Source organism: Eleutherodactylus coqui, chromosome 3, assembly GCF_035609145.1.
Source record: "Eleutherodactylus coqui strain aEleCoq1 chromosome 3, aEleCoq1.hap1, whole genome shotgun sequence".
NCBI classification, from domain to species: Eukaryota; Metazoa; Chordata; class Amphibia; order Anura; family Eleutherodactylidae; genus Eleutherodactylus; species Eleutherodactylus coqui.
Window position 1 is genome coordinate 146,848,660 of NC_089839.1, and position 27,986 is coordinate 146,876,645.

The window sequence follows — 27,986 nt, forward strand, 5'->3', positions numbered from 1 at the left end:
ATGGGGTGTGTTTTAAAAAACACGCTGTAGAATACGTTCAAAAACTTTCAAAATCACGGCGAAACGCAGCGTTTTACCAGCGGTTTTGCGCAGCTTGTCTATAAACACATAAGCTTTTATTATTTTTGAAGAAAAATCCTAAAAAACTGCTTTATTCTAGGAGGAGGGGGGGCAGGGCTTTGTGTGCTGCAAGTAGACTTGTGTTGCCACGAATATGGAAACCTTATTACTAAACAGTTTCCAAAAAGCCGTATAGTGTCCGCTGCGGGGAGAAGAGACGCGTGAGGTAACCTAGAGCGCGCGGGCTGCAGCACTACGGACAGCTGAGCGCGCGCATGACGCGGCGACAACCAATCAACTTCCTTTCCACGCAGAGCCTTTCCTCCAGATGCCCGCGATACAAGCTGCTCGCTGATTGGCTGTCGGCTTCCTGCGTCGCACCGACCCAGTCAGAAGTGTGCGGGCGCCAAAACATGACTGGAAAAGTCTGACAGACGTGCAGGCCGGACCCTGATCCACCGAGCCGGGGCGCTCTGACAGGTACCGGGGCCGTCCTGCAGCCATTCTGCCTCTGGCTATAGAGGGTTTTATTAAATATGTATTTTCAGTTCCTTCTGACAGGAAAGCATGTTGAGGGCCATGTGTGGAAGATATGAGGTGATGCTGTGGTGACCTGTGTGCGGCGCCAGGAGCACTGCCTGTACAGGCAGCTCTGGACCTACCGCAGTATGTGCCCACTGGTGCCCTAAACCCAACAGAAGACAGCCAGTTGTGTGCCCACCAGCTGCCCGCCCTGCCAGTAGATTGAATGGGATGCAGCCGCAAGTGTAGTTAGTGCGTAGTTCACTCACGTAATACACGGTGATGGCCGTCGTACATTGGGTGTCAGTGATGCAGTTACACTTGTGTTAGTGCCCCGTTGTTGTCTTTGGGTGCGTACGACATGCACAATGACATGTATGTCGTACAAGTAGATAGGGGAAAATAAGAATGTTAAAAAAACATGACATCAGGAACCCAATGCATGACCGGGTGCATGAGATACCGGCCGCGTGCGGTCTTTACTGTAAGAGCAGTGGGACCATGGAACTCTCTGCCTGAGGACGTGGTGATGGCAGAATGATACCCCCTGATCAGCTTTGGTGATGACCAGGGCAGATTTAAACGTGTATATCTCCAGAGGCACCGCACTCTTTTTACATCTAGGCCTCTTCCCCCCCCCCCCCCTAATTACTTTGAGGCCATCTTGCTCTTGGGGATCGTACCCTGAGAATGGTCCCTGATGAACCTTGTCATCTTAAAAGGGAAACTGAGTACAGCTCAAAATTCTTTTGGAATCCCAAAGGAACCTTGACGTCTTGAAATGTTACTGCATGGATTATGTATGTTGACAGATGGGGGGCTACCAGCGGCTTACTCAGTTCTGGTTCTGGTGTATTATGTCGCCACCAGAAGTAAGGGGTGGTGACATAATACAGCTGTCAAACAACATTTTCACACCCCTAACTTCTGATTGGCTGGGGGCGTGTTTAATTCCCCCGAATAAAGTTCTGATATGGCACGAGATAGTGGCGATACTGGGAGCCACAGTGCTGTTCAGAGGCTGCCAGCCGTGGCTCTTGAGCACAGCGGCCAATGCCATTTAAAGGCTGGGATCGGCGGCGCCAGAGGACAGTGCCATTCTGAGGCCTGGCAGAGGCGCCTGAGGACACCGATGAGGCTGGGGAGGATCGGCAGAGGCAGCGGAGCAGTGCGTGAGGCTGGAAGCAGCGTTCTGCTCCATTTCCCACGCAGGACAGCGCCCAGACTGTGAGCAATTGGAGGGCAGAAACGAGCAGACAGCTGCTACAGCGTCTGCAACAATGTGCTGGCACACAGCACTGAGGGAGTGCAAGGTCTATTACTTTTGTGGCTGCTCTGGAGGGTTAGGGCTCGTTTTCCTATTAGGCTTACATATGTAGCAAGGTATGCAAGCAAGTGGTATGCTTGCATACCTGCTCCAGGACCGAATCATCGCTCCTGTCAAATATGAACAGGTTTTCTTCATGGGACAGTCCCTTTAAGTGGAGAGTAGCAGTCTGCTGTCAGATAGCAGCAGCACAGCCAGCTATATTCAGGAGTTACAGACCCTACAACAGAAAAATAGTAGGAACGTTTTTAAAGCAAACCATTTAGAAAGTTGCATAATTTTCTATTAAGGCTGCCTGTCCACGGACAGGTTTTCATTGCGTTCCCCGCGGTGATAATCCTGCCGCAGGGAATGCAGTGAAAGCTCTCCATAGCATTGCTATGGAGAGTGCTTCCCCCCTGTCCATGAGCAGAGAATCATTGCTGCGAATTTACCACGATTCTCCGCGGTCAGCCTATCTGTCAGATAGGCTGATGGCGGAGATCCGCTGCCGACTCCTGCTACCGGGTGGCGGTATCCCGCGTCGGATCTCTGCCACGGAATACCGCAACGCCCGTGGACAGGCAGCAAAAATAAATTGGTGCAAAGGTGCCCAAAGTCTTTTGAAGAATTTTTACTTTGATCCAGTGTCTTCAGTAAAGTTGCACCAAAGTTGAATTTTTTTCAGATTTTTATAGTTTAAACTTTCTGCTCTGCTTATTCTTACAGGGGATCAGCTGGCACATTATGTCAATAAACCTCCTGCTTGCAGCAAAGAAAAGGGACCTCTCTGCGTTGTACCCTGTAAATAGGTTTAATGACAGCTCCCACCCTGCAGTATACCAATGTGTCCATTCTTCCTGCTGTGATCAAGGAAAATATCCTCCATCAAAGAGATACTGTTCAGTGAACATTACTGAGTCTAAAGCTATGGAGGACAGTTTTGCTGACGGGGAAGAATTCACAGCTGAGGATTTGGAGGAAATTGACATTATAGCTTCTCAGGCTTATACACAGGACCCTGGGACTCCAAACAGTCGTACAAATCATGTCCAAAGCAATGTGATGTTAAACAATCGACAAACCTTTCTACAGCCGCAAAGACCTGCACCGCCAAAGCGAGGAAGAGATACCTTGAGTATATAATTACAAATTGTTTATGTGCATGTTGATCTGGTGTAATCATCTGTTTTTTGTTTTTTTTTCCACGATGGGTTATAAATCCCCCCCTCCCCCACCCACCCATCGTTCTCTGTACATGTATAGTGGGTGTCGTATAGAGCAGACTTGGAACCTCAGACCACTCTGTGCTGTAGGTGTCAACTGTCCTTGAGCGCCAACACCCAGCCACAAGTGCCATAATCGGAGATAACACCTATCACAATTGTTAATCCTTAATATGCCACTGTAGTTCTGATTAAATGTCTGTGGTGAGAGTTGACAATGATTGCAGTTGTTGCACGTGGGTGTCAGCTGTTGAACATACACACACAGTATGGAGCGTGCTTTGCTCCTAAGCCCGCTTCATACATCCTCCACACACTCCATGATGATGTGTTTGTTATACAGTCACAAAGGGGTTAACCTTGTGACCTTTTCTCACAAACGTTGGGAAACCTATAAGAAATGGGCTGTGGTTGTATTAATTATATTGAAAGCATCCCATTATATTTAGGTGCTACAAATCCTGTTTTCATAGACTCGTGTAGTGATGATGACAACTCTGCTACTGATGTGTTACGGGCTCAACATGAAGATCTAAAACAGAAGGTAAGCATCCTTTTTTAACGATTGCTCTTCAAGTATTGCTTTACGGACACTTATTCTAGTGACATGATGTGCATAGGATCAGTTTACTGTTATATTAGCAGGAGATGCTAACGGCTTTGTTTAGAAATCTTTCTAAGGGCTCATGCCCACGGACGGAGCGGGATACGCCTGTGGATTTACACCAGGGGGAGTCCCCGATGGTGATCGCAGAAAAAACTTGCTTTTTTTTCTGCGGTCTCCATTAATACAACATCGATGGAGACCATTCGCAGCAGAATTGCGCATGTAAGCACAGACAGGCAGAAAAGCTATTGGGTTCAATAGAACCTAATAGCTGCGTTATTCCGCCGCGAGGATTGTGGCAGAAATTCGTCTGTGGGCATTAGCCCTAAAGGAGAACAAGCAGAAGAAAATTAAAAAGCTGCTCCTTTTTGCTAAATGAGTGTAAGGCCAGGCTCAATTTTACTGCTTATTACAGTGTAATGGAGTCAATGAAATTATATTGAATTTTATTGATCCATTCACACTTGCGAATATTCATTGAATATACTACGCATGTAGAAAAGAACGCAGCATGTCTTATTTCGCCGTGTATTACGTTCCGTAGAACCAATTGTTCTCTTGGCGCTCAATCAACACTGTACATACGCGCATAATTACATTGCACATGGGCAGCGTTTATACATGCCGTTGCAAAGCGACAGTGGGAAATTTAAACAAAAAAAGAAACCAGCAAGACTGCACACGAGAGGCTGGTATTGGGCTTAGTGGTTGGTGTAAAAACTGCAGGATATTAGTTGTTTTTTTAAATCATGTTTACAATACATTATTTGCACCAAAAATTAGAAAAAAGTCAACAATAATTCTTAAAAAATGTTTAACATTCAGGCCCAATGTCCACGTGCAGATTTTATTTATAAAATTTGCACGTTTTGCTGCCTATAGGGATGCATTAGCAGCTAAAAGCATGCGAATGTGATTTCTTCCCGGTGTGTGGGTCGCACGCACGGGAAGAAATTGCAGCATGCTCCATTTTCCTGAGGATCTCCAGAGAGATCGAGAGAGCAGGAGTTTAAAAAAAAAAAAAAAAAGTGTGCACGGCACACTGTCGGAGTGCCGAGCAAATCCGCCGGCCAGAAAAAAGAAGATCCGTCAGCGACTGAGTGGAGAGCCGCAGCATCCAGACAGGTGAGTATAATTACCTTTTGCTCCCCCTGTTCCCATGCACGCAGGGATTCTGCTGCGGAAATTCATCCTCGGATTTTCTGTGTGCAAGTGGACTTTAGGCCTTATACTTGATTTACCGTATATACCGGCGTATAAGACGACTTTTGAACCGCGAAAAATCTGCTCTGCAGTCGGGGGTCGTCTTATGCGCCGGTAACACAAAAAAATAAAAGTGTAAAAAAAAAAAATTTATTACTCACCTCCCACGGCGTTCTGTCGCGCTCCGGCAGGATGTCGCTCGCTCCTCGTCCCCGGCGCAGCATAGCTTTCTGAATGCGGGGCTTGAAATCCCCGCTTCCAGAAAGCTAATACACACGCCGGCAGCCATGACATCATTGAATGGCTGTGATTGGCTAAAGCACACGTGGCTTCAGCCAATCACACTATTCAATGACATCATTGAATGGCTGTGATTGGCTGAAGGCGCACGTGTTAGCAATCACACCCATTCAATGATGTCATTGAATAGTGTGATTGGCTGAAGCCACGTGTGCTTTAGCCAATCACAGCCATTCAATGATGTCATGGCTGCCGGCGTGTGTATTAGCTTTCTGGAAGCGGGGATTTCAAGCCCCGCATTCAGAAAGCTATGCTGCGCCGGGGCGAGGAGCGAGCGACAGCCTGCCGGAGCGCGACAGAACGCCGGGGGAGGTGAGTAATGATTTTTTTTTTTTTCTCCACTGTATACCGGCGTATAAGGTGACAGTTGGGGGGTCGTCTTATACGCCCCGTCGCCTTATACGCCGGTATATACGGTATACAGTTGGTCATCTTCTGATAAATTTCCTTTAAAGAAGTTCAGGACTTTCTCAATGCCTGTCTTGAGCTTTTTCTACAAACTGGACATGGATTGTGGGAAGAAGGCAGCCTGAGTTTTGTTCTTTGTTTTCTTTGTTAGTTTTATTTATTTTTTTACTTGCAGTTGAAGGTGCTGCAGGATGAGATTATACTCAGGAATGGAGAGATTAAAGTTTTGCGCGATGTCTTGCGTCAGACAGAGTCTAGTCTTGAACAGCAAAGAATTGCTCATGCGGTGTTAGAAAAAGAGAAGACTCAAATGCAATGTGAGAAAAACAAAGAAACGTTGAAAAAGGTAAGTGTTTTCTTTAGAAAGTAACAATGATGTGCTCATATCTTTTGTATTTAAAAAGTACTAAACCCATTGTAAATAAAATAAAAAGCACCTAGAAGGAGTTGTCGGAATTAAATAGAACTTTGTATGTGTGATTGTAACGTTAATATAAGTGATTACTATAATGTTAGAGCAAAAACATAATTTATAGCCGCAAACGGAACACTTAAAGAGAGGCTCTAGGACCCTGTTGGGACTGCCTTTAGCTTGGATTCAAGATGTGATATGGGCCAGCATGGAGGCATACAGGTTCCGTATGGTATCCTGCCGTGTATCGGTCTGCATTGACTGTAACTGAGCCTGTAGATCACACAAACTCATAGGCTGTCGAAGTTGGTCTCATACATGTTCTATTGGCAATAAATTTGGTCACCGGGCAGGCCATGGAAGCGTGGCAATTCTGTGGGGCATTCATTTAAGTAAGACTTGCACATGAAGTTAAAAGCGCTGGTTACTACACTGAAGTCGGAGCAGAGACTTCTGCTCCGATCCCTGTGTAATTGAGGTGCTGACTGCGGGTGCAATCAGCTAATCAGTCAGAGTCCTGAGCGACAGACCCCAGCCAATCAATGATTGATGGCCTATTTTCCTCGGTAAACCTTTAAAATTGATCCAGTGATTGGCTGCAGCAGTCACATGTCCTGGTCAGCAACAATCAGGAAGTAATGGGGAAAACCCATTTTAAACAGTTTTGTGTTTTGTTTTTTTTAAATTTTGATACCATTGCAAGTAATTTTTGCTCATGTTGTCAGGCATAGTCCACATTTTGTTTTTTTGAATATTAATCATTTTATATTGACTTAATTTAATATTACAGTGTTTAGCTTTTTTTTTTTTTTCTTACAGATTCAGTCTTTGCAATCGGAGCTGGAATTTAAAGATGCAGAGATGATTGAATTAAAGACAAAACTGCAGAGCTGTGAGCAGCGAACAGTGCTAACACAGATTAGGTATGTACATTTTAATACCATATGTTAAGGTAAGAAATGTGATTGACACTGTGTTTAATAGTTAAAAAGAACATTTCTCTTCTAAAGATACTTTTACACTGGCAGACGATTTTCTTGTTTGTCAGATGATCAGCGGCGCCTTCAAACAGGCAGATCAATAGAATGAACATTCAGACGAAGGTTCTGTATCTTCTCTTCATATAAAAGGACCATTATTCAGTACAATGCACACTAGCCTGGGTTAGTATTGCAGGCTGAGTCCTATTGAAGTAAATGACTTGGCCTGCAGTGCCAACCCAGGCCAGTGTGCAGTGTACAGAGGTGTCTGCTTCCTGCAGAAAAAGTAGCGCAACCCTTCTAAGCAGAAGACAAATCCATTGGTCTAATGAATATCTGTATTATTGGTCCGTTTTGGATGGAGACATAATATGACTGCTATAATGGTCCATGAGTCCTCTGTTGTATGAATTGGAGAAAAAAGCTGCTCTGCTCCTTCACACCTTGTATGTACACAAGTATACTTTTCTAGCAGCATTGCTTTTATGGGAAAATATTTCAGTACACACAGCCTATATGTTGGAGCTGAGACTGTGTGGCTTTGTACCAAGGAGCCATGCAAATTCCTTGCACTGAGCTCTGATCTGATGTGTATGAACCCTTATTTATAAGAACCAACAACTGGCCATGTTTCTTGTACCAATTGCTGTACAGCTTAATGTTTTTTAACTAGTTCAAGAAATGAAAGCTGAGCTCTGGTTGCTAGTATTCCTGTTTTTTGTTCTGTTTTTTTATTGATACTCGCTGTGCCTGAGCCTTTGGTTTGAAACTATGGTATGCTAGTGCATTGAAATATATTTTGCACTGTCTCAAGGTACCGTATTTTCCTGCATATAAGACGACCCCTGACTTTTTGTTTTATATGCCGGGAATACAGTGTGAGGGGGGGGGGGGATCAATACTCCCCTCCCGTGGCGGTGAATGGCTGTGATTCACTAACGGCAGACTAAATTAGCCAATCAGAGCAATAGCTTTCTGGAGGCGGGGCATTCAAGCCCCACTTGCATAAAGCAATGCTCTGCCGGCGTGCACGAGTGAGCAACAGCCTGCAGCAGCGCTGCGGGAGGTGAGTATTGATTTTTATTTTTTTTTCTCACACTGTATGCCCGGCGTGTAAGACGACCCCCTCCAACAGCAGAGCAGATTTTTCGTAATTTATTTTACCTTGTAAGCTTCATCACAATGATTATTTCTGCCGCTCATCCTCTAAAGATAGCATGTAGAAAATGCTGATCATTATTGTTTGCTCATTGTTGATTTCATGCAAGCACGAAAGTCATCGTTGGCTCGTTTGCTAAACGTTCGATTCAAACACCGATCATTTAGTCATTCTAATTCACTGGTACAGTAAACTATTTAAAAAGAAAATAAACAATTGATCTTTTGTGTTTAAACTGAATGCACGGGCAAACTGTCATGATTTGCTTATTTGTTCAGGCAAATTATTTCTTGCTCCATGTAAAAGTACCCTAGGCAAGCGTGCATGTTCATGGTGGCTGACAGCTCAACTATATGACCAGCTATTAGTGATTTCATTTGCAGACTGCACCCTAAAATGTAAGTAGGGGATGCAAAGCCTTGTACCAGGGGCGTACCTAAAGGCTAAGGGGCTCGGGTGCAAAAGTTCCGCTGGGCCCCCCCTCCATCTGTACCCGTACCTATGCCTAAACCATGCTAATTTACAAACCTGATGTAGCCCCTTGGTGTGCAAGCCTTCTCATCATGACTCCTTTCCTTGACTACGTAAAAATCTGTTGGTAATGTCCTAGGCCGCTTTCACACAGCCGCGTAAATTGTGCGAGATTTGTGCGTTGCAAGACACACAAATCACACATGAATATGACCCCATTGTTTTGAATGCGATCATACACAGGAGCGTTTTTTTTTTTTTTTTTCCCCATCTGCATTGCACGAGAATATGATGATGTGATGTAAGCTGGTTTTAACACAACAACCCCTCACATCCGTGTGCACAGAACACGTTGGCGAGTGTGATATGGGCATAGTTTCACGGCCCAATATCAGACTCACTCGTGTGAAAGTAGCCTAAGGCCGGCTGCACACGACTGGATTTGCATTGCGGAATATGGAGCGGGCATCTGCCTACGGATTCTGCAGAATCTACTGCCTATAGTATGCTATGGAAAAGCATTTTTCCTCTACACGAGCAGAAATCAATTGCGGTTTTCCGCTCACGGAGGAAAAATCATGGCATGCTCTATTTCAGTGCAAATTCTGCACGGACGGCCTCTGTTGAACTCAATGTAAGCCGTGCGACACACCGCCCTGACATTGCGGAAAAGTCGCAGGCACCCGCGTCATCTCCTAGCGACTGCAATGGAAAGTCAGTGATTAAAAGAAAAAAAACTGTACTGCGCGGGTCCGACGGCTCACCTTGCGGACCATTCGCAGTACAGAAAAAAGAAAGAAATTACAGCTATGCGCGGATGCCAGCGGGGCATAGGGTTGGATTCCGCTGCGGGCTCCCGCATGCAGAATCCGACCCGGTTGTGTGCAGCCGGCCTAAGACTGTGTGCATGGATTTTGTTGCATTTCTGAACCACAATTAAAATCCCATCCAAAAACCGCATGCAGTATTATAAACCGCGCGTGGATTCAAGCAATACATGTGGTTTTTAAACGGCATGCAGGTTTATGATGAGTTTTTCCGTTGTGTGTAAAGTGTTAAAATATACAGTATATACCAAAGCTATACCAGCTGTACATATATAATTATATACGGTATATACCCAGGTTATACCAGCTGTACATATATAATTATATACGGTATATACCCAGGTTATACCAGCTGTACATATATAATTATATACAGTATATACCCAGGTTATACCAGCTGTACATATATAATTATATACAGGAGATCTCCAGGTTACACCAGCATGGGACATACAGGAGATGTATAAGTATATACATCTCCTGTATACAGTGATATCGGCCATGCTGGTGTAAGGCCGGTCTCACGTCTGCGTCGGGATCACAGATCCGGCACCAAATATGGAGTCTTTCCGGCGCTATTCGGTTCTGTCCACAGACGGATCGTTCTTCCGCAGGGATTCTCCTTTCCTGCTCCCCAAACGGAACAGGAAAGCGGACTTCCCCAGTGCAGATGTGAAACCTCCCAAGATTGGATATCTTCTCTATATATTTATACATGTACAGCTGATATAAGTTATACATTCTGTATATAGTAATATAGAGCATGCTGATATAAACTGGGCCAGGTTACACCAGCATGGTCTATATCACTATATACAGGGGATGTATAACTTATACCAGCTGCACATATATAATTATATACAGCAGACACCCAGGTTATACCAGCATGCTCTATATCACTATATACAGTAGATGTATAACTTACACCAGGTGCACATATATAATTATTTACAGGTTACACCAGCATGGTACATATCACTATATACAGGATGTATATCCCCCTGTATATAGTGGTATGTTCCATACTGGTTGTGTGTGTGTGTATATATATGTGTGTGTATATATATATATATATATATATATATATATATATATATATATATATATATATATATATATATATATATATATATATATACACACACATTATACATACACACAGCTGCTATAACTTATACAAGCTATACATATATAATTACAAATCCTCCTCTACTCGCCTCTGCAGCAGTGTCCGGGCAGCCTATAATGGAAAGTCCCGACTTTTGATCACATGACCAGAGCCTGGTCATGTGATCTGCAGCCACAGGTCCTACTGAAGTGTCTTGTCCCGACTGCATGGATCGCTCGTGAGGCGAGTAGAGCCGCACTAGCCCCTCCCCCTGGTAATCGCTGGTCGGCAGAGACTGATAGACTGCAGCTGTGACCACTCACAGCTGCAGCTGTGACCACTCGCAGCTGTGACCACTCACAGCTGCAGCCTATCAGTGGGAGGGCCGCGCGCCGTGGGAGTCTGCAGCCTGTAATTGGCTGCCGACTCCACGTGTAACAGCTCTCCCCTCTGCTCTTGCCGACCTGCGGCGCTGCCTCCCGTCTCTCCTATGCTCTCCCTTCTCAGCCATCATGCGGCCGACAGCGCCGCACTGTGCACGTTGAATATGGCGGGGCCCCTGGGGCCCCCTCAGTGCAAGGGCCGGTTCGCCGTTGCGACCCCTGCTTCCCCTCACCGTACGCCAGTGACTTGTACTTCTGCAGCTAAAAAGCTATCACCAGTGTCTGCAGAACGGTAATGCAAGTAACAAAACAAAATTGAGAAAATCTAAACATAAATGAAAACGCATTTTTAAGCTGGCTGTTAGCAACCCAAAGACTGTCCATTCCTTGGATTTATGGCTTCTCCTATTTTGTGCTGATGATGTGATCCACAATGAAACCCTGCAACATGTAAGTTGATGCGGTTTCAAATTGAGTGCGATGCGATATCGCTGCAATTTTATAGCAGCGATGCCATGTCGTTCATGTGAACGAGGCCTTGGAAACATGGTGTTGCAAGTATGTAGCAGTCAACTAGCAAACTGCTTTTAACTGCACCCAATTTAGAAACTGTGCCAACTTGCATGTTGGTGCAGTTTCTGCTGTAATGTGTGAACCCAGCCTGAAAGCAGTACTTTGCTAAAATGTGCTACATAAAAGAAAATTCTTTTTAAATCCTCTCTTAAGGGATTGATAGAGTAAAAAAAAAATTTACATTGCCAGGCATGCGATAAAATAACAAAAGAAACAGTACTCGCCTCTCCTCTTCTCCCCCTGAGAAACTGCAGCAGCTCTGACAACACAAACCAGAAGTCAGTTGCCACAGTCAGTTGCCACAGTCAGTTGCCACAGTCAGTTGCCACAGTCAGTTGCCACAGTCAGTTGCCACAGTCAGTTGCCACAGTCAGTTGCCACAGTCAGTTGCCACAGTCAGTTGCCACGGCATTGCTCACATCCTGGGCACTTTCATCTCAGGAGTTCTGAAAAGTAGCATTGCTGCCTCTAACTGGCTGCAGCAGTCACCTAGCTTCTGGTCTGTGCTAGTTTCCGTTTGATTCCAGTATACGGTAGTGTTGTATCTTGTCTCCACCATGAAGAACGGATGGAGACAAGATGAACACCCACAGGGCGCCCACTATTTGATTGGCTGCAGCTGCTGATGGGCGCTACTGCGGACCCTGGGCTCAGCTAGGGAGTGCTGGTGCCTTATTCCACTTAGCTGCTGCTGGGTGCTAATGGAAGGTGCTTCGGCTCATCCCACTGGGCTGGCACCCTGCAGCGCTGTGCCGTTGAAAACAGGCAGTACTACGGGAAGCCGCTCCTCCGTAAACCTCACTCAGGTAGGGAGGTTCACTGCTTTGTACCACTCTACTGCTGAGTCGGCTGGAAAGCCTGTGGGACTGCCAAAGCCTCACCGCATTGTGCCTCCTCGTCCTCTTTCTCCTTTTGAAATCCGCCGTACGGTACTGCACGCTGCGGCTACTCCCACGTACCACCTACTCTTTTGCGGCCCCCTTGTATGGCTGCCTCCTCCTGCCCCACTAAGTTGCGGAGTGCCAGCGCCTTGTACCGAAGTCACTGCTCCGCTCCCATCCCCTCCACAGTGGTGCTGATGATGGGGTTTCCTGCAGAACATCAGCAGCTGCAGTCAATCAAATTGTGGGCGTTCATCTTGTGTCCACCCATTCTTCATGGTGGAGACAAGATATGACAGTACCCCAATTTCCCTCTATCCTTTAACCCCTTCCCGCCCCAGGACGTACCGGTACGTCCTGGGAGCCTGGTACTTCCCGCAACAGGACGTACCGGTACGTCCCGGGGATAGTGCGGGATCATACGTGATCTCGCGCTATCCCGCAGCGGGAGCCGGCTGTCAGTCACAGCCGGCTTCCCGCTGCAACAGCGGGCGGGGGGGGGGGGGGGGGGGGGGTGGCATCGGAGATGGCCCCCCCCTTCCCTGCCGCGATCTAAGTAGATTGCGGCAGGGAAAGAGTTCACAGAGGGAGCGCACTCCCTCTGTGTCTCCGGCCGGCACTCGCGATGTCATCGCGAGAGCCCGGCCTGTCACCATGGCAACAGGACACCAGGCTCTGGCGTCCTGTATTGCCTATGCCTATGATCGCTGTATAAGCGATAAGGCATGGCAGAGCAGTAGCTCTGCCATGCCTTATGACAGCGATCATAGGCATAGTGCTGCAAGTCCCTCAGAGGGACTCAAATAGTGTAAAAAAAAAAAAAGAAAAGAAAAATGTTAAAAAAAACATTCTAATAGCATAAAAAAAAAAAAAAATTAAAACCCCACATATTCGGTATTGACGCGTCCGTAGCGACGTGTGCAAAAAGTTGAAGACGCTTTTTATTTTGTACAACAAAAACGCTAAAAAACAGAGGCAAAATACTAACTTTTAGCATTTTGCCTCCCAAAAAATGCAATAAAAGTGATCAAAAACGCCGTACATTCCCCAAAATGGAACCAACAAAAAATACAGATCGTCCCGCAAAAAATAAGCCCTTATAGAGCTCCGTACATAGAAAAATAAAAGAGTTACAGGACTTTGAATGCAGCTATAGAGAAAAAAAAAAAAGATTACCAAAAAAAAGGGTTTTTATTGCAAAAAAGTGTAAAAACCTAAAAAAAAATAAGAATTTTGGTATTGTGTAACCATACCGACCTGCAGAAAAAATGTAGTGTGTCATTTATGGTGCATGATTAACACTGTAAAAAAAAATTCTATGGCAGAATTGATGCATTTTCTCTCCCTGTTATCATAAAAAAAATAATAAAAGTTTTACGATATAGCCTATGTACCCAAAAGTGGCACCGATTAAAAACTACAGCTCGCCACGCAAAAAACAAGCCCTTATAAGTCCGCGTCGACGGAAAAATAAAGTTATGGCTTTTGAAAAATGGAGATGGAAAAATACCAAAAATCGCTTGGTCCTCAACGCCAAAATAGGCCGTGTCATTAAAGGGGTTGTCCCGCGGCAGCAAGTGGGTCTATACACTTCTGTATGGCCATAATAATGCACTTTGTAATGTACATTGTGCATTAATTATGAGCCATACAGAAGTTATAAGAAGTTTTTCACTTACCTGCTCCGTTGCTAGCGTCCCCGTCTCCATGGTGCCGTCTAATTTTCGGCGTCTAATGGCCAAATTAGACGCGCTTGCGCAGTCCGGGTCTTCTTCTTTTCTCAATGGGGCCACTCGTGCAGGATGCCGGCTCCGTGTAGCTCCGCCCCGTCACGTGCCGATTCCAGCCAATCAGGAGGCTGGAATCGGCAATGGACCGCACAGAAGCCCTGCGGTCCACCGAGGGAGAAGATCCCGGCGGCCAGCTTCAACCGGTAAGTAAGAAGTCACCGGAGCGCGGGGATTCAGGTAAGCGCTGTGCGTTTTTTTTTTTTAAGTCCCTGCATCGGGGTTGTCTCGTGCCGAACGGGGGGGGGGGTTTGAAAAAAAAAAACCCCGTTTCGGCGCGGGACAACCCCTTTAAGGGCCACACCAGCGAAAACACACTTTTCTATCCCTGTCTCCCTCATTTGATTTCCTGTCACAATCTGGACATCTCCTCGTATTGTTGCAGAGTTTTTAGCAGATTTGATGAAGATTTGGATGTGACATCCACACCTAAATCCTTATCAAATATAGAATATGTACCGTGCACCATATTATTCTCTTATGTGCTCATAGAAGATCTGTGATGGACACCAAGTATAATTGAAGAATCCACAGCACTTCAAGGGGTTCATCCTCCAATATTATTTACACACCTATCCAAAAGCTAGGGAATAAATGATTGATTGCTGGTACTTCCAGGGATCAAGAGAACAGTGCCCCCCCCCCCGACTCCCCAGAGTGAATGGAATGGTGGTATGCATGTGCAATCGCTACTGTTTTTACTTTATGGAACTCGCAGAGAGCGCATTTCTCTGCTATCTCCATAGAAGAGGATAAAGCGGTGGTCAGACTTGTGCACAATTGCTACTTTCACTGAGGGAAATTGGAGTGTGCTGTTCTCGTGATTCCTGAAGTTCCTAGGAATGGACCTCCAGCGGTCCTATACTTATCACCTACCCTGTTGCTAGGTGATATACGATTTTGGAATGATAGCCCCCTTAAATTCTTATTAAATCCTGAATGTGTAAGCATGGCCTCCTCTTGACTTTCACATTGAACAGCTGTGTATTCTTTATTTTTTTGCAATTCAGCCCCAAGAAGAGTTGTTCTGTGACTGTAAAGCTTGAATCGTGTCCTTCACCACAACCAGGAAAGTTGAGCTTCCCCACCAAAGAGTCTTTTAGGGCCAATACCAGTTTTAAAGCACACGTGCCTGTGTCTCCTCTGCATATGCATCTTTCGGTTAAATCAGGTAAGATTATTTACTGGTTCATGAAATATTTTTAATTGTTTATCTGTCTTTAGTATTAACCCCTTAGTGACGGAGCATTTTTGCTTTTTTCCATTTTTGTTTTTTCCTACTCCCTTTTACAAAATCGTAGCTCCTTAATCTATCCATCGACGTCGCTGTATGTGGGCTTGTTTTTTGCGGGACGAGTTGTATTTTTCAATGGCACTACTTATTGTACCATATAATTTACTGAAAAACGTTTTAAAAATTCTTAGCGGAGAGAAATGGAAAAAAAAACCGACATTCCACCATCTTTCTGTGCGTCCTGTTTCTACAGCACACAAATTGCAATAAAACCGACCTGATATTTTTATTCTATGGGGCAGTACGATTGCTACTATACCAAACTTGCATAGTATTTTTTTTGCTGTAGTACTTTTATTTATTTATTTTTTTTAAAGATATTTAATTTATTTCAATTATTTTCTGCGGTCATTTTGTGCGCGCAATACCTTTTTTATTTTTTCGTCGACGTAGTTGAGCAAGTGCTCATTTTTTGCGGGATGTCCTGAAGTTTCCGTTAGTATCAATTTGGAATACATACGACTTTTTGATCGCTTTTTATTGCGTTTTTTTCTGGGAGATACAGGGTAACTAAAAAAAAGTGTATTTCTGGCGTTCTTTATTTATTTATTTTTTTTCAGACGACGTTCACCGTGCAGGAAAAATAATGCACTACTTTGATAGATCGGACTTTTACGGACGCGGGGATACCAAATACATATTTTTATTTTATGATTTTGATTTTTTAATAATGGATATGGCAAAAGGGGGGTGATTTAAACTTTTATAACTTTTTAACTTTTTAACAATTAAAAAAACTTTATTGATTATTTTTTTTACATTACTTTGAAGTCCCCCTGGGGGACTTTAACATGCGATGCTTTGATCGCTCCTGCAGTATGATGTAATGCTATAGCGTTACGTCATACTGCTTTTTTACAGGCAGTCTTTTAAGCCACCCTGTGTGGATGGCTTGATAGGCAGTCTGCTAAGGCAGCCCTGGGGCCATTCATTAGGCCCCCGGCTGCCATGACACCTGCACGGCTCCCCCGATCTCACCGCGGGGGGGCCGTGCGGGACCCCCGAACATCGTTCGGGGGATTTAAATGCCGCTGTCAGAATTGACAGCGGCATTTATGGTCTTCAGTGTTCTATTATCTAGTTCATCCTTTGCTGCCTCTATACTGAGGACATGTTCCCTTATTCTTTTCTTAAACTCACTTGTCTTGGCCAGAATAGATAATCCCTGTGGTATTGCATGTAATGGTGTGGGTGATTTTGAACATCCTGTCTCCACTAGAACTACGAAACGTATCTGTGTCCTCTATATTGGAATAAGCCAAGCGTCTCCCACAGGCCTTATTGCCCCATTTGGGGCCCCTATTTCCAAAGATATAGCATTGTTTATGACCACCATAATGACTTTTAACCAGTCTCTCTTTCAAATTGGGGGATCTCCAATATGTCACAGAGGGCTTCTCAGATAACGTCTGGGAAAACAGTGGATCAACAGTTAAAATGTTCCAGTGCCTGTTCGGGGGATTTAAATGCCGCTGTCAGAATTGACAGCGGCATTTAAAGGGTTAATAGCCACGAACGGCCGAGCGCAGCTATTGCCCGTGGGTGTCAGCTGTAACAAACAGCTGATGCCCGTGCTGTACGGAGGGAGATAGCGGCGCTACCTCCCTCCATACACGTCCTGCAACAGCAGGACGTAGTTTTACGATAGGGCTGTCACTAAGGGGTTAAATATTCATGTTTTATAATGAGAAAAATACCCCCAGCTATAATATATTCAGCATGATGGAGATTAGTGATCCAAATTGATATTACCATTGCTAAGATTTACTGGTGCATTTCTCATGAATGCTATTCCATTAAAATCATAGGACCGTCTTCATGTCTCCTTAATGAAGATAAATTACACTTTGCAGCCCTTTTTTTACATCTATCAATGGGGATGAGGGATGTAATTGGTCAGTCTTCCACCAATGTGAATTTCTTGACACTTTTGTATAATGTATTAGGATAGACATTAATGGGGTTCCACTTCAAAGATTAGTGGCCTAATCTCCTACAGTTCTTCTTATGTTGTCCTGTGGCCTGGCTTAGTACTGCAGACTGATTGCCTTTAAGAAAAGGGTCCTTTCAGACATGCTGATTATCGTTTGAACGAGTAAGTGATGTCACCGCTAGCTCGTTCGCTTTTGTGCAGCCTGTTTAGACAGACAGATACATCGTTGGCTTGTTTTAAATGAGAAATGTTCAATTTTTCACACTCGCTGTATAAAGGCTCATTTACACGTAAGAATTATTGCTCAAAATTCAAACAAGCGAAAGTGAGTGAAAAAAACGCTTCCTTGTCAATTATCATTCAAAACGAGTAAAGTGAATGTTATTTTTCTAAGAACACCTAACGTCATCAATAACCTGCATCAATTCCATATGTTATTTATAGGACCTTTTGTGACCCACTATCACATGGCGACAGGTTCTCTTTACATTCTGTTTTAGTTTGCAAATTTGATTGTACTGTAGCAAGTAATTTACCGTATATACTCTAGTATTAGCCGACCCAAGTATAAGCATAGTCAATAAGTTTTACCACAAAAAACTGGTAAAACTTATTGACTCGAGTATAATCCTAGCTATACTAGAGTATATACCAGGTTTAAAAAAAACCCCTCAATGCTCACCTCCCAGCCGGCGTCTGTGTCCCTGCCGCTCAAATAACCCATCCCAGCCATTCAGTGATGTCATTCACTGAATGGCTGTGAATAATCGAGCGCCGGCTGTAAATGGCTGGCACTCTATCCAATCAGAGTGCTGATGGCGGGGGAATTCAAAGCCGAGCAGGGAGATGACAGCAGGGAAAATTCTCAAGCAGCTTGCCGCACCTTTGGGGAGACTATTGCATTGGGGACACAGACGCTGGCTGGGAGGTGAGTATTGCAGGTTTTTTTTGTTTTTTTTACCTCACTCGATTATAAGCCGAGGGGGGCTTTTTCAGCATGGAAAATGTGCTGAAAAACTCTGCTTATACTCTAATATGTACGGTAATCACTAAAACCAGATAATGTTGTTTTTCTTTGCAGACACTGAAGCTTTAAATGCAACAGTGAAACAAGCAACAGTGTTTTCTACTTCATACTGCAAGCAAAGCATGAACAGACAAGGTTTGTACCTAGCATCTTGGCAAAATGAAAATGTGCCCACCTTTTGAATGCCACTCTATAGCTTGTATACAGAAATCTATGTAAAACCAGCTGAGTAGAATTGTAAATGCACTTCATTACTTGTACTGATTCTGAGTTACAGATTACATTATGGCCCACAGCGGCACTCACAGATCTGCTTGTTGCATAAGGGAAGTGTTTACGAGCTTGTTTTCAAACAGATCTCAAGACTTAAGGCCCTTTTACACGAAACAATTATTCAAAAAATCGTTCAAACAAGCAAAAAGGAACTATAATCCTTCAGTGTAAACTCCGCAAACAATTGAACAAAGAACGATAAATCGTTTTTGCCTTTCATTCATGGTTCATGTTTATGCAGGTATTAAAATAATCGCCGGATCATTCACTACTTGTTTAACTGCTTGGTGACCACCCATGCGTATTTTCTTAGCCTGTGTGTCTGGGCTTTAATCTGCAGGGCCGTAAAAACACGTTGGCTCTGTAGCGTAAAGCCCCAGGGTCTGTGCGGGTGACTGCTCCCTGCTATCGGCTGCCGCAGGTTGCTACCCCCAGTGTCGCGATCACCATTATCCATAAAAGTTTTCAAAAAAAGCTAGTTTCATGGATCCGACTCAAGCTGAAACTGCTCGACTCCGCGATGTCCCGCGGCGATCTGGTCCTGCAAAGACCTGTCACCGCCTTCTGCGCATGTGTAGAAGGCCGGGAGATTTTAAATCTCCTGGCTACCAAGATTATCCAAGAGCAGGGAGATGTCACTGGGGGCCGTGGTCCCCGGTCACGTGATCGCTGTTATCTAATGGATAACATTGTAAAGTTTTATCTCCCCTTCACTGATTCTATCCGTGAAGGGTGATGAAATTAATTACCTAAGCCCCCTGGATTTGTCCCGCGATAGGATCTTTATCTGCGGACCTTTCCCCAGCTTCTGTGCATGCGCCCACCAGCAAAATGGTGGATGCATATGCAAAAGTTGTAAATTGCCTGGGAAATTTAAAATCTTCTTGCTACCAAAGCTAGCTGAGAGCCTGGAGATTTTACAGGGGGCTACGGTATGCAGTTACCAGTTACGTAATCATGTAAAAGTAAAAAAGAAAATTAGTTTTTACCTCCATTCACAGATCATTTCTGTGAGGGGAGGTGAAATTACTTACCCAAGGCCTCCAGCGATGTTCCCCCAACGGGATTACACAATTCCGCTCGCATTAGCAATGCTATACTCCACTTGCAGAAAACAGAATGCAGCAAGTTCTATTTTACTGCAGATATCCACGACATAGAGCCCATTGTGCATAAGCTGCGGGTAACCATGTCATCGTTAAGCGATGGCACAGAAAATGTAAACAAAAAGTGTACTGCGCATGACCGCCTGCAGGAGTACGCAGTTATGCGCACTATGTTACGCAGCCGTATGCAGGGCCTCGACAAGCTAATTCAACATACTGCCCTGTGAGCCCGGCATTATTCAGATTGCTACCTGTAATGCTTACGAAATTTACAAGAAGCCCCTGGAACACTCACTTTTCTGCAATTTCAGGAGCAGCTTGTTGAGAGCCTTCTGTATGAGACCGCCGCACCTCAGCAAGCTTACGAAGCCTCACATAGCGCCACATTTTACACCCATCCCTGCCACTGAGATCAAGAGATTACCCCTACTTTTTTTTCTGCACAAGTGTGTGCAATGGGGCCTGGAATTTAATTCAGTTGTGCCGTGAAATCCAGGTTTAGATTCCTGACAAGTGTCCAGTGGGCCTGAATCACCTTCAAGTAAAATTTCGGTTCTGAAAGTCACCGGCTGCTTCTTTCGGTTTGGGCCCCGTTGTGCATACAGACATAAGATTAGGGCCACACTGGTTATGTTTCTGAACACAGACTAAACAGGGAATCTATTTTGGGGTGTAACTTTTCATTTTCATGTGCACTATAGAAAAAAAACTCTGTCTTTAAAAATGACATTTGCAAAACTATGAAATTTATTTTTTTTTCTCCTATAAATTGCATTAGCTCCTGAAAAAAAAACTGTGGGGTCAAAATAGTCATGACACCCTTCAGTGAATATGTTATGGGATGTATTTTTTAAATGGAGTCATTTGTGGGGCTGTCTATCAATCTGACACCAATGAGCCTTTGCAATCTTGGCTTTGTGTAGGAAAACAAAATGTTCCTCAAAATGTTAAATTTGTATGTCTCCTAAAAGTTTTTCAAATGTTCTTCCAGAATAAAGTAAACAAATGTATATCTAATCAAACATTTGTACAGTATGTTTGCACACATTTGACACATTGCAGTTAAAAATGTGAAAAAGTACAATTTTTTTTTCCAAAATTTTTCCAATATTGGCTTTTTTAATAAATATCCACAAATTCTATGTGTCTATTTTTACCATCTAGATGAAGTACAATATGTGGCAAAAAAACAATGTTAGAATCACTTGGATAAGCAAAACCTTTAAAGGAGATGTCCCGAGGCAGCAAGTGGGTCTATACACTTCTGTATGGCCATAATAATGCACTTTGTAATGTACATTGTGCATTAATTATGAGCCATACAGAAGTTATAAAAAGTTTTATACTTACCTGCTCCGTTGCTGGCGTCCTCGTCTCCATGGTGCCGACTAATTTTCGCCCTCCGATGGCCAAATTAGCCGCGCTTGCGCAGTCCGGGTCTTCTCCTCTTCTCTATGGGGCTCCGTGTAGCTCCGCCCCGTCACGTGCCGATTCCAGCCAATCAGGAGGCTGGAATCGGCAATGGACCGCACAGAAGCCCTGCGGTCCATGAAGACAGAGGATCCCGGCGGCCATCTTCAGCAGGTGAGTATGAAGACGCCGGACCGCCGGGATTCAGGTAAGCGCTGTGCGGGTGGTTTTTTTAACCCCTTCATCGGGGTTGTCTCGCGCCGAACGGGGGGGGGTTTAAAAAAAAAAAAAAACCCGTTTCGGCGCGGGACATCTCCTTTAAGGAGGTATTCTATATGTCAAAATGACACATGTTTGGATTTCCAAAATTTGGCCTGGTCATTAAAGAGGTTTTGTCATCTGATTTTTCTCAAGTCCCTCGAGTCAGCTCACTGCAAGCCATCTGGTTCCTCTTCTCTTTGTTATGAAGTGGGCATTCCTCGTATTCTTCCTGCAGGTCACTGAAGATCACTTCACTGTGACGTAGGGTTCCCTGGCTAGGAAGGAATGCTGATCTATTGCAGAAACAGCAGGCATGCGCAGTTTCTGCAATAGCTCGTCACTCCCTACTAGGCTGTTAACTAGTGACGTAGCGTACATTGCCGGGTAGGAAGAAGACTGCCTGTGAATCTACGCAACGTCACAGGAAGCAGAAGAATCAGCCAGCTGGAGGTGAGGTGACCCGGGGGGACTGCAGGAGACGGGAGAAGATGAGGTAAGTAGACTGCCTGGGGAGGAATAGGGGAGTATAGACTTTTTTTCTATGACAGAACCCCTTTAAGGTGCAAACAGGCTTGGTCACTAAGAGGTTAAATATCGATCATTCAGTCGTTCTCATTCACTTATACAGCGAATGTGAACGACTGAACAATTTTTCATTTGATTGAGCTAATGATGTATCTGCCAATATAAAAATAGGCTGCCCAAGCAAACTGACATTTTGCTCGTTCAAACGATAAATCGTTGATGTAAACGAACGCTTAGTTGACCTAAATCCTACATCATCAGGCAGATAAAAACATTGCAAATTATCAACATTGAGTGATTACTACTTTGTATGCTTCCTCTGACATTTGGAAGGTGTAAACGAGAAGAGCAACAGAAATTAAAGTGTGACTCCACATTGTATTTACACTTTCTTGTATACAGTAATTCTTTGATCAATGCACTTTGATAAATTGCTTCATTTAGCAAAGAGAGCAGTGTGGTTGTAAAGACCTCACTTTAGAAGCATTTCATTCTCCTATGCTGCCCGCACAACACAGGAAGCGGACTGTGCAGCAGACCGTAGTCTAAAGTCTGTTAGCTTCTTGCAGACGCCCATAAAACATGTGCATCAATCTAGTGTATAATACACGTTTTATGATGATCCTGTGTAAGCAGTCGAGTATACACTTTTAAAAAGTGGAGCTTCATTTTAAGGAACAAAAGTCAAAAGAAAATCTGTTTGCTCTAACTATTGTAGATCCAAACTTCTGTCGTTAGAGAAAAGCTAACCTGTAAAGAATGGTTACATGGTTTTTATTTTTTTTTCCTTCCCCCTCTTATTAGGTTCTGTTTTACTGAGCACTTTAATGCAGCAGTCGGAGCCTCTTGGTACTCCCGGTCTATACCACCTTCTCAGCAGTAATCTGGGTGGTCTGCCAGTGTCTTCTATACAGAGAGACCAATCAAACAAGTGAGTAGAGATCAGTGATATTCTGTATTGCCTATTAGCAGGAGTGCTGTCACAGAAATATGATTCAGTTTCTTTGATAGTAGTTATGATCTGAATCTAATGACCAGTTTCCAGTGATATGACTTATAGAGGAAATTAATATACATAGTTAATTTGATCTGTCCTGGTGATTTCTCTTTTAAGTAAAAAAAAAATAATAATAAAAAAAATAAAATATATATATAATATATATATATATATATATATATATATAGACAGATGTGGAATTACATATTTTTAATTTTGTTTAACCAACCTTTAACATGATGTGTCATACTAATATGTTACATAAAGTATGCCTTGCCCACAAACTGATGTAATAGTACACCACAGTGATGGCACTGGCGCTGTATGTGCATCGTCACTTGGTTCAGTTGTATTGCATCTTTTTACAACCAGCTTTAACATCCAAGACAATAGATGACGCCAGTTCCAGTCGTTTAAAGGAACCTGTCACATTCTATAAGCACCACAAACTACGTTACGGTGTTTATAGGACAGGCTGTGGCATCTGCGGATGTACTTTTTATACTTACCAAGCTCCCCATCCCCACGCTGTCGCCCCAGAAAGATTGCACTCCGTCTAGGAGCGTGACCCTTAGGCCTCATATACATGGGCGGGTCGGATTCCGCATATGGGAGCCTGCAGCGGAATCTGACCCTACCCGCAGCCAAGAATCGTGCTTACCTCTCCTGGTCTTCACTGCGGATGTGTGCGGAAGGGCTGATGTGCAGTAGATATTTTTTCTTTTTTAAATCTTCTACTTTCACGCAAAATCTGTAGCCCGTCTGCAATTGAATTTCGGACGGGCCACGGATCGGACGGCTTCCATTGACTTCAATGGAAGCCGTCCGTGTGGGAAACACAGCAAAATGGAACGTACTGCAATATGTTTTCCGGGCCAGAAGGTCCGCAAAACAAATCCGCAGGCTTTAATTAAGCTGCGGATGCCCATGTCTTCTATGGGTGGTTTGAATTGCAGGTCACCTGCAGGGGGTCCTTTGGTGGATGTGCTTGTACACGGACAGAAGAACACAGTCACACTCATAGACCGAACGCTGACTTCTCCAAGTGACGGTAAAGGTTTGCGTTTGCTTTTGTTATGTTTCCTTTTTTTAAATGTAATAAATAGCGCCACAGGCTGCATTATTTGTTCCGTTATAAAAACATATAAATATATAAAAACACTAAACAGAAGCAAACGGAAACCTTTTGGAGTTTTTTTTTTTTTTTTTTGTAAGCACGTTGAAATCAATGGGAAAGAAAACTGAAATATCCCATTTTATGTCTGTTTCTCTGCTCCAAAAATGAAACAAATTCAGGTCAATTTCTAATGCTAGTGTGAACAGAGCCGTAGTGAAATGTCTTTATTGTGCAAAAGTAGAAGAACATTAAACTATATGAACTGGAGCCATTAAAAAGCGCAACTCATTACACAAAAATAAAGTGCTCATATGGATGCATTGATAGAAAAATAAAGTAATGGTTTTCGAAATGTGAAAATGAAAAAACAAGGAAAAGAAATCAATATGTCATTAAGTGCTAAACTATGCTGTATTCTTGAAGGGGTTGTCCAACTCTGAACAATTCATAGACTTCTCCTTGGAATAGGTTACTGGTGGAGGTCTGACACTCATGACCCAGGACGGTCAGGTGTATGGAGCTGCCTGCTTCAAGCTCTATACACTAGAATATCAGTGTGATCAGCCAGGGTCCCGGGCAACAGACCCCTAAAGATCAGCTGTTTGTGACCAGTTCTAAGAATAGTTCATTAGTCTTTCAGAGCTGGTCACCGCTTTTAAAGGCGTTTTCTGAGGGATTTTTTTTTTTGCTGTTTTTTTTTTTTATAGTTTTGGGCTCACCATGCCCTAAATTCTATAAAAGAAAAATACCCACCACAGGGCAGGGCCACCATTTTGGGTCTGGTGACATCCTGTATCATGTTGCTTGGGCTTCTGCATTAATGTCCCTGCTGGTCTCCTGTTGGCTGCAGCAGTCACATGGGTAAACAAGTCGCGTTTACCATTGCTGCCCATGTAAACAGAGGACTGGAATAGTGGTAAACAGCGGCAGGGGAGCAGTGGGAGGGGAGTGTGTGTTTTTATTTTACACACACCTAGGCCCACCACTACAACCTATGCTAAAACATGTCAGAAAACCCCTTTTAACATTAGAAAACCAAAAGTGAAAGCTCTTAAAAATATTATATCACTGGTGAAAGTGTGTGTGTCATATCTCCATACTAGATTGTATGTATTCATGTCTGTGTCATATTGTGTTACTAAGCACTACAGGCACATCAAGTTCCAGTGTTGTCTCTTCACCACAGTGTGCAGCCCTAAAAGACTGTCAAAAACTGGCTATTTCTGGACTAAATGCAATTGCCTTGGGTGAGGAAGGCATGGAAAAGAAGGGTGCACAATGCCAGAGAGGAACAGAGCATCTCGTGAAAATGTGTCGGCTGTCTGGGGCTCTGCGTATATTGCCTCTTGTTGAATATCATATTACAGCGTACTACCAGGCCCTGCAATCTCTGGAGAAATCAGAAGTTGGCTCTTCTGAGAATTCATCTATGTCCGCCTCCGGCAGTACGATGGCCAATGCTGAGGACACCATCTCAAGATTTACAGACCCTGCACTGGCCTCGCTGGAGATTCTGTATCATCTGGTGTTTCATAGTCTAGATGTTGTAGAGACTTTGTTGCAGAGGAGTACAGCGGGAATGACGCTATCAGAAACTGAAAGAGAGTCTAATACTGTGATAAATAGAGATTTGGAAAATAATGAACAAATATTGCATCCTTTAATTGAAAAAATTGTACTGCTCTTATCACCTACTCTTGTCACCTTAAAGAGGGACATTGTCAGAGAGCAGGTGCTGTGTGTGCTGGTGAAATTGGCTGAAAATTCTTCAAGTGAGCACTTGACCAGGTAATATATGTATATATATATTTTTTTCAAAACATTTTTAGAGATTGAGTTAAATGGGTTGTCTCAGAATAGAAGTACAAAGTACCTGCAGAAAGTGTTTAATGAACCAACTGTTACTGACTATCCTGTGTCAATACTCCAATGGTTCCCATGAGTTTTTGTTTACTTGTCCTGCAGCAATGTCGTGGTGTATATACACGTGGCTATTGCAACCAATTGCTGGTCTCAGCAGTGATGCTAGAAGGTACAGCACTTAACCGCTGCATTGGTTACGTGGAGGTACTTGATGTCATCATTGTAGAGCAAATAAACATAGAGGTGGCGAGCATCGGCGCTGGAGTGAGTGTATGAGACTGTGCTTGCATTACCTTTTCGGACCACTGCACATTGTACGGAGCTGTGCTAGTTTTAGTGCTCAGCGCCTCCAATAAACAACTAATCCCCACTATTTAATATTGATAATCTACTCTACAAATGGGTCTTTGATGGGGGAAAAAAAAACCCCAAAAACTTAAAAAGGGTATTCCCACACCAGACACTCATCCCCTATCCACAGGGACCAACTCGTAGACCTCCCATCCATCCCAAGATTTCAGCCTTTGTGTGTCCCAAAATTCTGGCTGCATTAGACACACATGCCCGCCTCTGCTGGATTCACTTCAGGACCATAGAATATTGACAAGCACTTAATCTCTGCGCTATATCCAACTGTCCCATTGAAGTGAATGGAATGGAATACGCAGCCACCTCTACCAGAATTTTGGCACATACCAGGGCTAAAATCTCATGATCAGTGGTGGTCCCATCAATTAAGCTCCACCAAACAGCAAGTTGTTCCTTAACCTGTGGTCACTTAATGTTTCCAGTTGCTTTTTGTAGCCTTCAGTACTGTTATTTCTTTAGCATAACTTGAATATAAGATTAACAGATGTTTTCTGCTATTAAAATAATTATTGTTCCTTTTCCTAAATGCTTTTTCAATACTGCCAAAGCTCATAGTACTTGTTTTTAGGTTTCAGGGATTACTCAACTCTCCTGTGTTGCTCCAGTGCTTATCTCCAGATGCTTCTCCCTCTGTTGTTCTCAAGACTGTCCATTTGCTGGCTCTTCTTGCAGACGATGAAAAGCTAGCTAGTCTCTTGTGCTCGTGTTCAGGTCAGTAATATTGTTTTATGCTTGAAAAAAAGTAGCCTTTTGCAGGGAAAGGGGTTAATGCGTATTTATTGTACTTCAAGGATGTATGCAATTTGTGTTTTAAAATCACTATAAAGGGATTTTCCCATATAATTTTTATTTTAACAGCTAGGTATGGCATAAAATAACAAGAGGTAATACTCTCCTCTCTTCAACCCCACCCCCACCCACCCACCCACCCACCTACCTAGGAAACTACTAAGCAGCTAGGTGACTATCCCAGTATATACGTCTGGTGGAAGTCAAATGATATTTGTAGCCAATTGGGCTGCAGGATCACCGTCCTGAACTCCTAGCATCATGGCGCCCAGGATGTGAATGCTGATGGCTGGAGAACGGTTGGTGACACTGCAGCCTATGATTGGACGTATGGGGAAAAAAGCTAGTACATTATTTAACCCACACTGTGGGGGAAAAAATAAACATGCCAAAATTCCATATTTGCTATATCTGGCGACACAAAAAACTAAATGGGAAGCAATCAAAAAATTATATAGATCACCCAATGCTACCAATAAAAAGTTCAAATTGTCCTGCTATAAAGCCCATCAAACAGCACCATTGGCGGGGGAAAAAATGTTAGGGGTCTTTTGAATGCGATTACAAAAAAAACCTTCTACAAAAGTGTGAAAAATTAGGTAGATATTTATACAATAAACTATATACATTTGGTATTGACGTAATCCTACTGATCTGCAGAATTAATTTAACTTCTAATTTATATCACATACTGAACACCTGGAAAAAATAAATAAGAACAACACGTTAGAATTGCAGACTTTGTTTATCTTTTCTCTGGAAAATGCGGACTGAAAGGTGATCAAAATGTTATATGTTCCCAAAAATGG

At 43.6% G+C, this 27,986-nt stretch overlaps 1 protein-coding gene across 3 annotated transcripts in view; it reads left to right on the forward strand.

Annotated features, from left to right (window-relative positions):
- Positions 1-423: 423 nt before the first annotated feature.
- The window catches only part of ATRIP (ATR interacting protein), a 38,784-nt gene continuing 11,221 nt past the window's right edge, over positions 424-27,986 (forward strand). The window contains exons 1-10 of one of the 3 annotated variants that reach the window (XM_066596271.1): positions 424-540; positions 2,618-3,026; positions 3,564-3,658; positions 5,808-5,978; positions 6,864-6,967; positions 15,224-15,384; positions 18,522-18,602; positions 22,847-22,973; positions 25,300-25,944; positions 26,957-27,099. In XM_066596271.1, the coding sequence (XP_066452368.1) occupies positions 2,636-3,026; positions 3,564-3,658; positions 5,808-5,978; positions 6,864-6,967; positions 15,224-15,384; positions 18,522-18,602; positions 22,847-22,973; positions 25,300-25,944; positions 26,957-27,099 (1,918 nt within the window). In that variant the 5' untranslated portion in view covers positions 424-540; positions 2,618-2,635. The remainder of the gene's footprint in view (positions 541-2,617; positions 3,027-3,563; positions 3,659-5,807; positions 5,979-6,863; positions 6,968-15,223; positions 15,385-18,521; positions 18,603-22,846; positions 22,974-25,299; positions 25,945-26,956; positions 27,100-27,986) is intronic. The other 2 variants (XM_066596272.1, XM_066596273.1) reach the window with 2 other exon arrangements.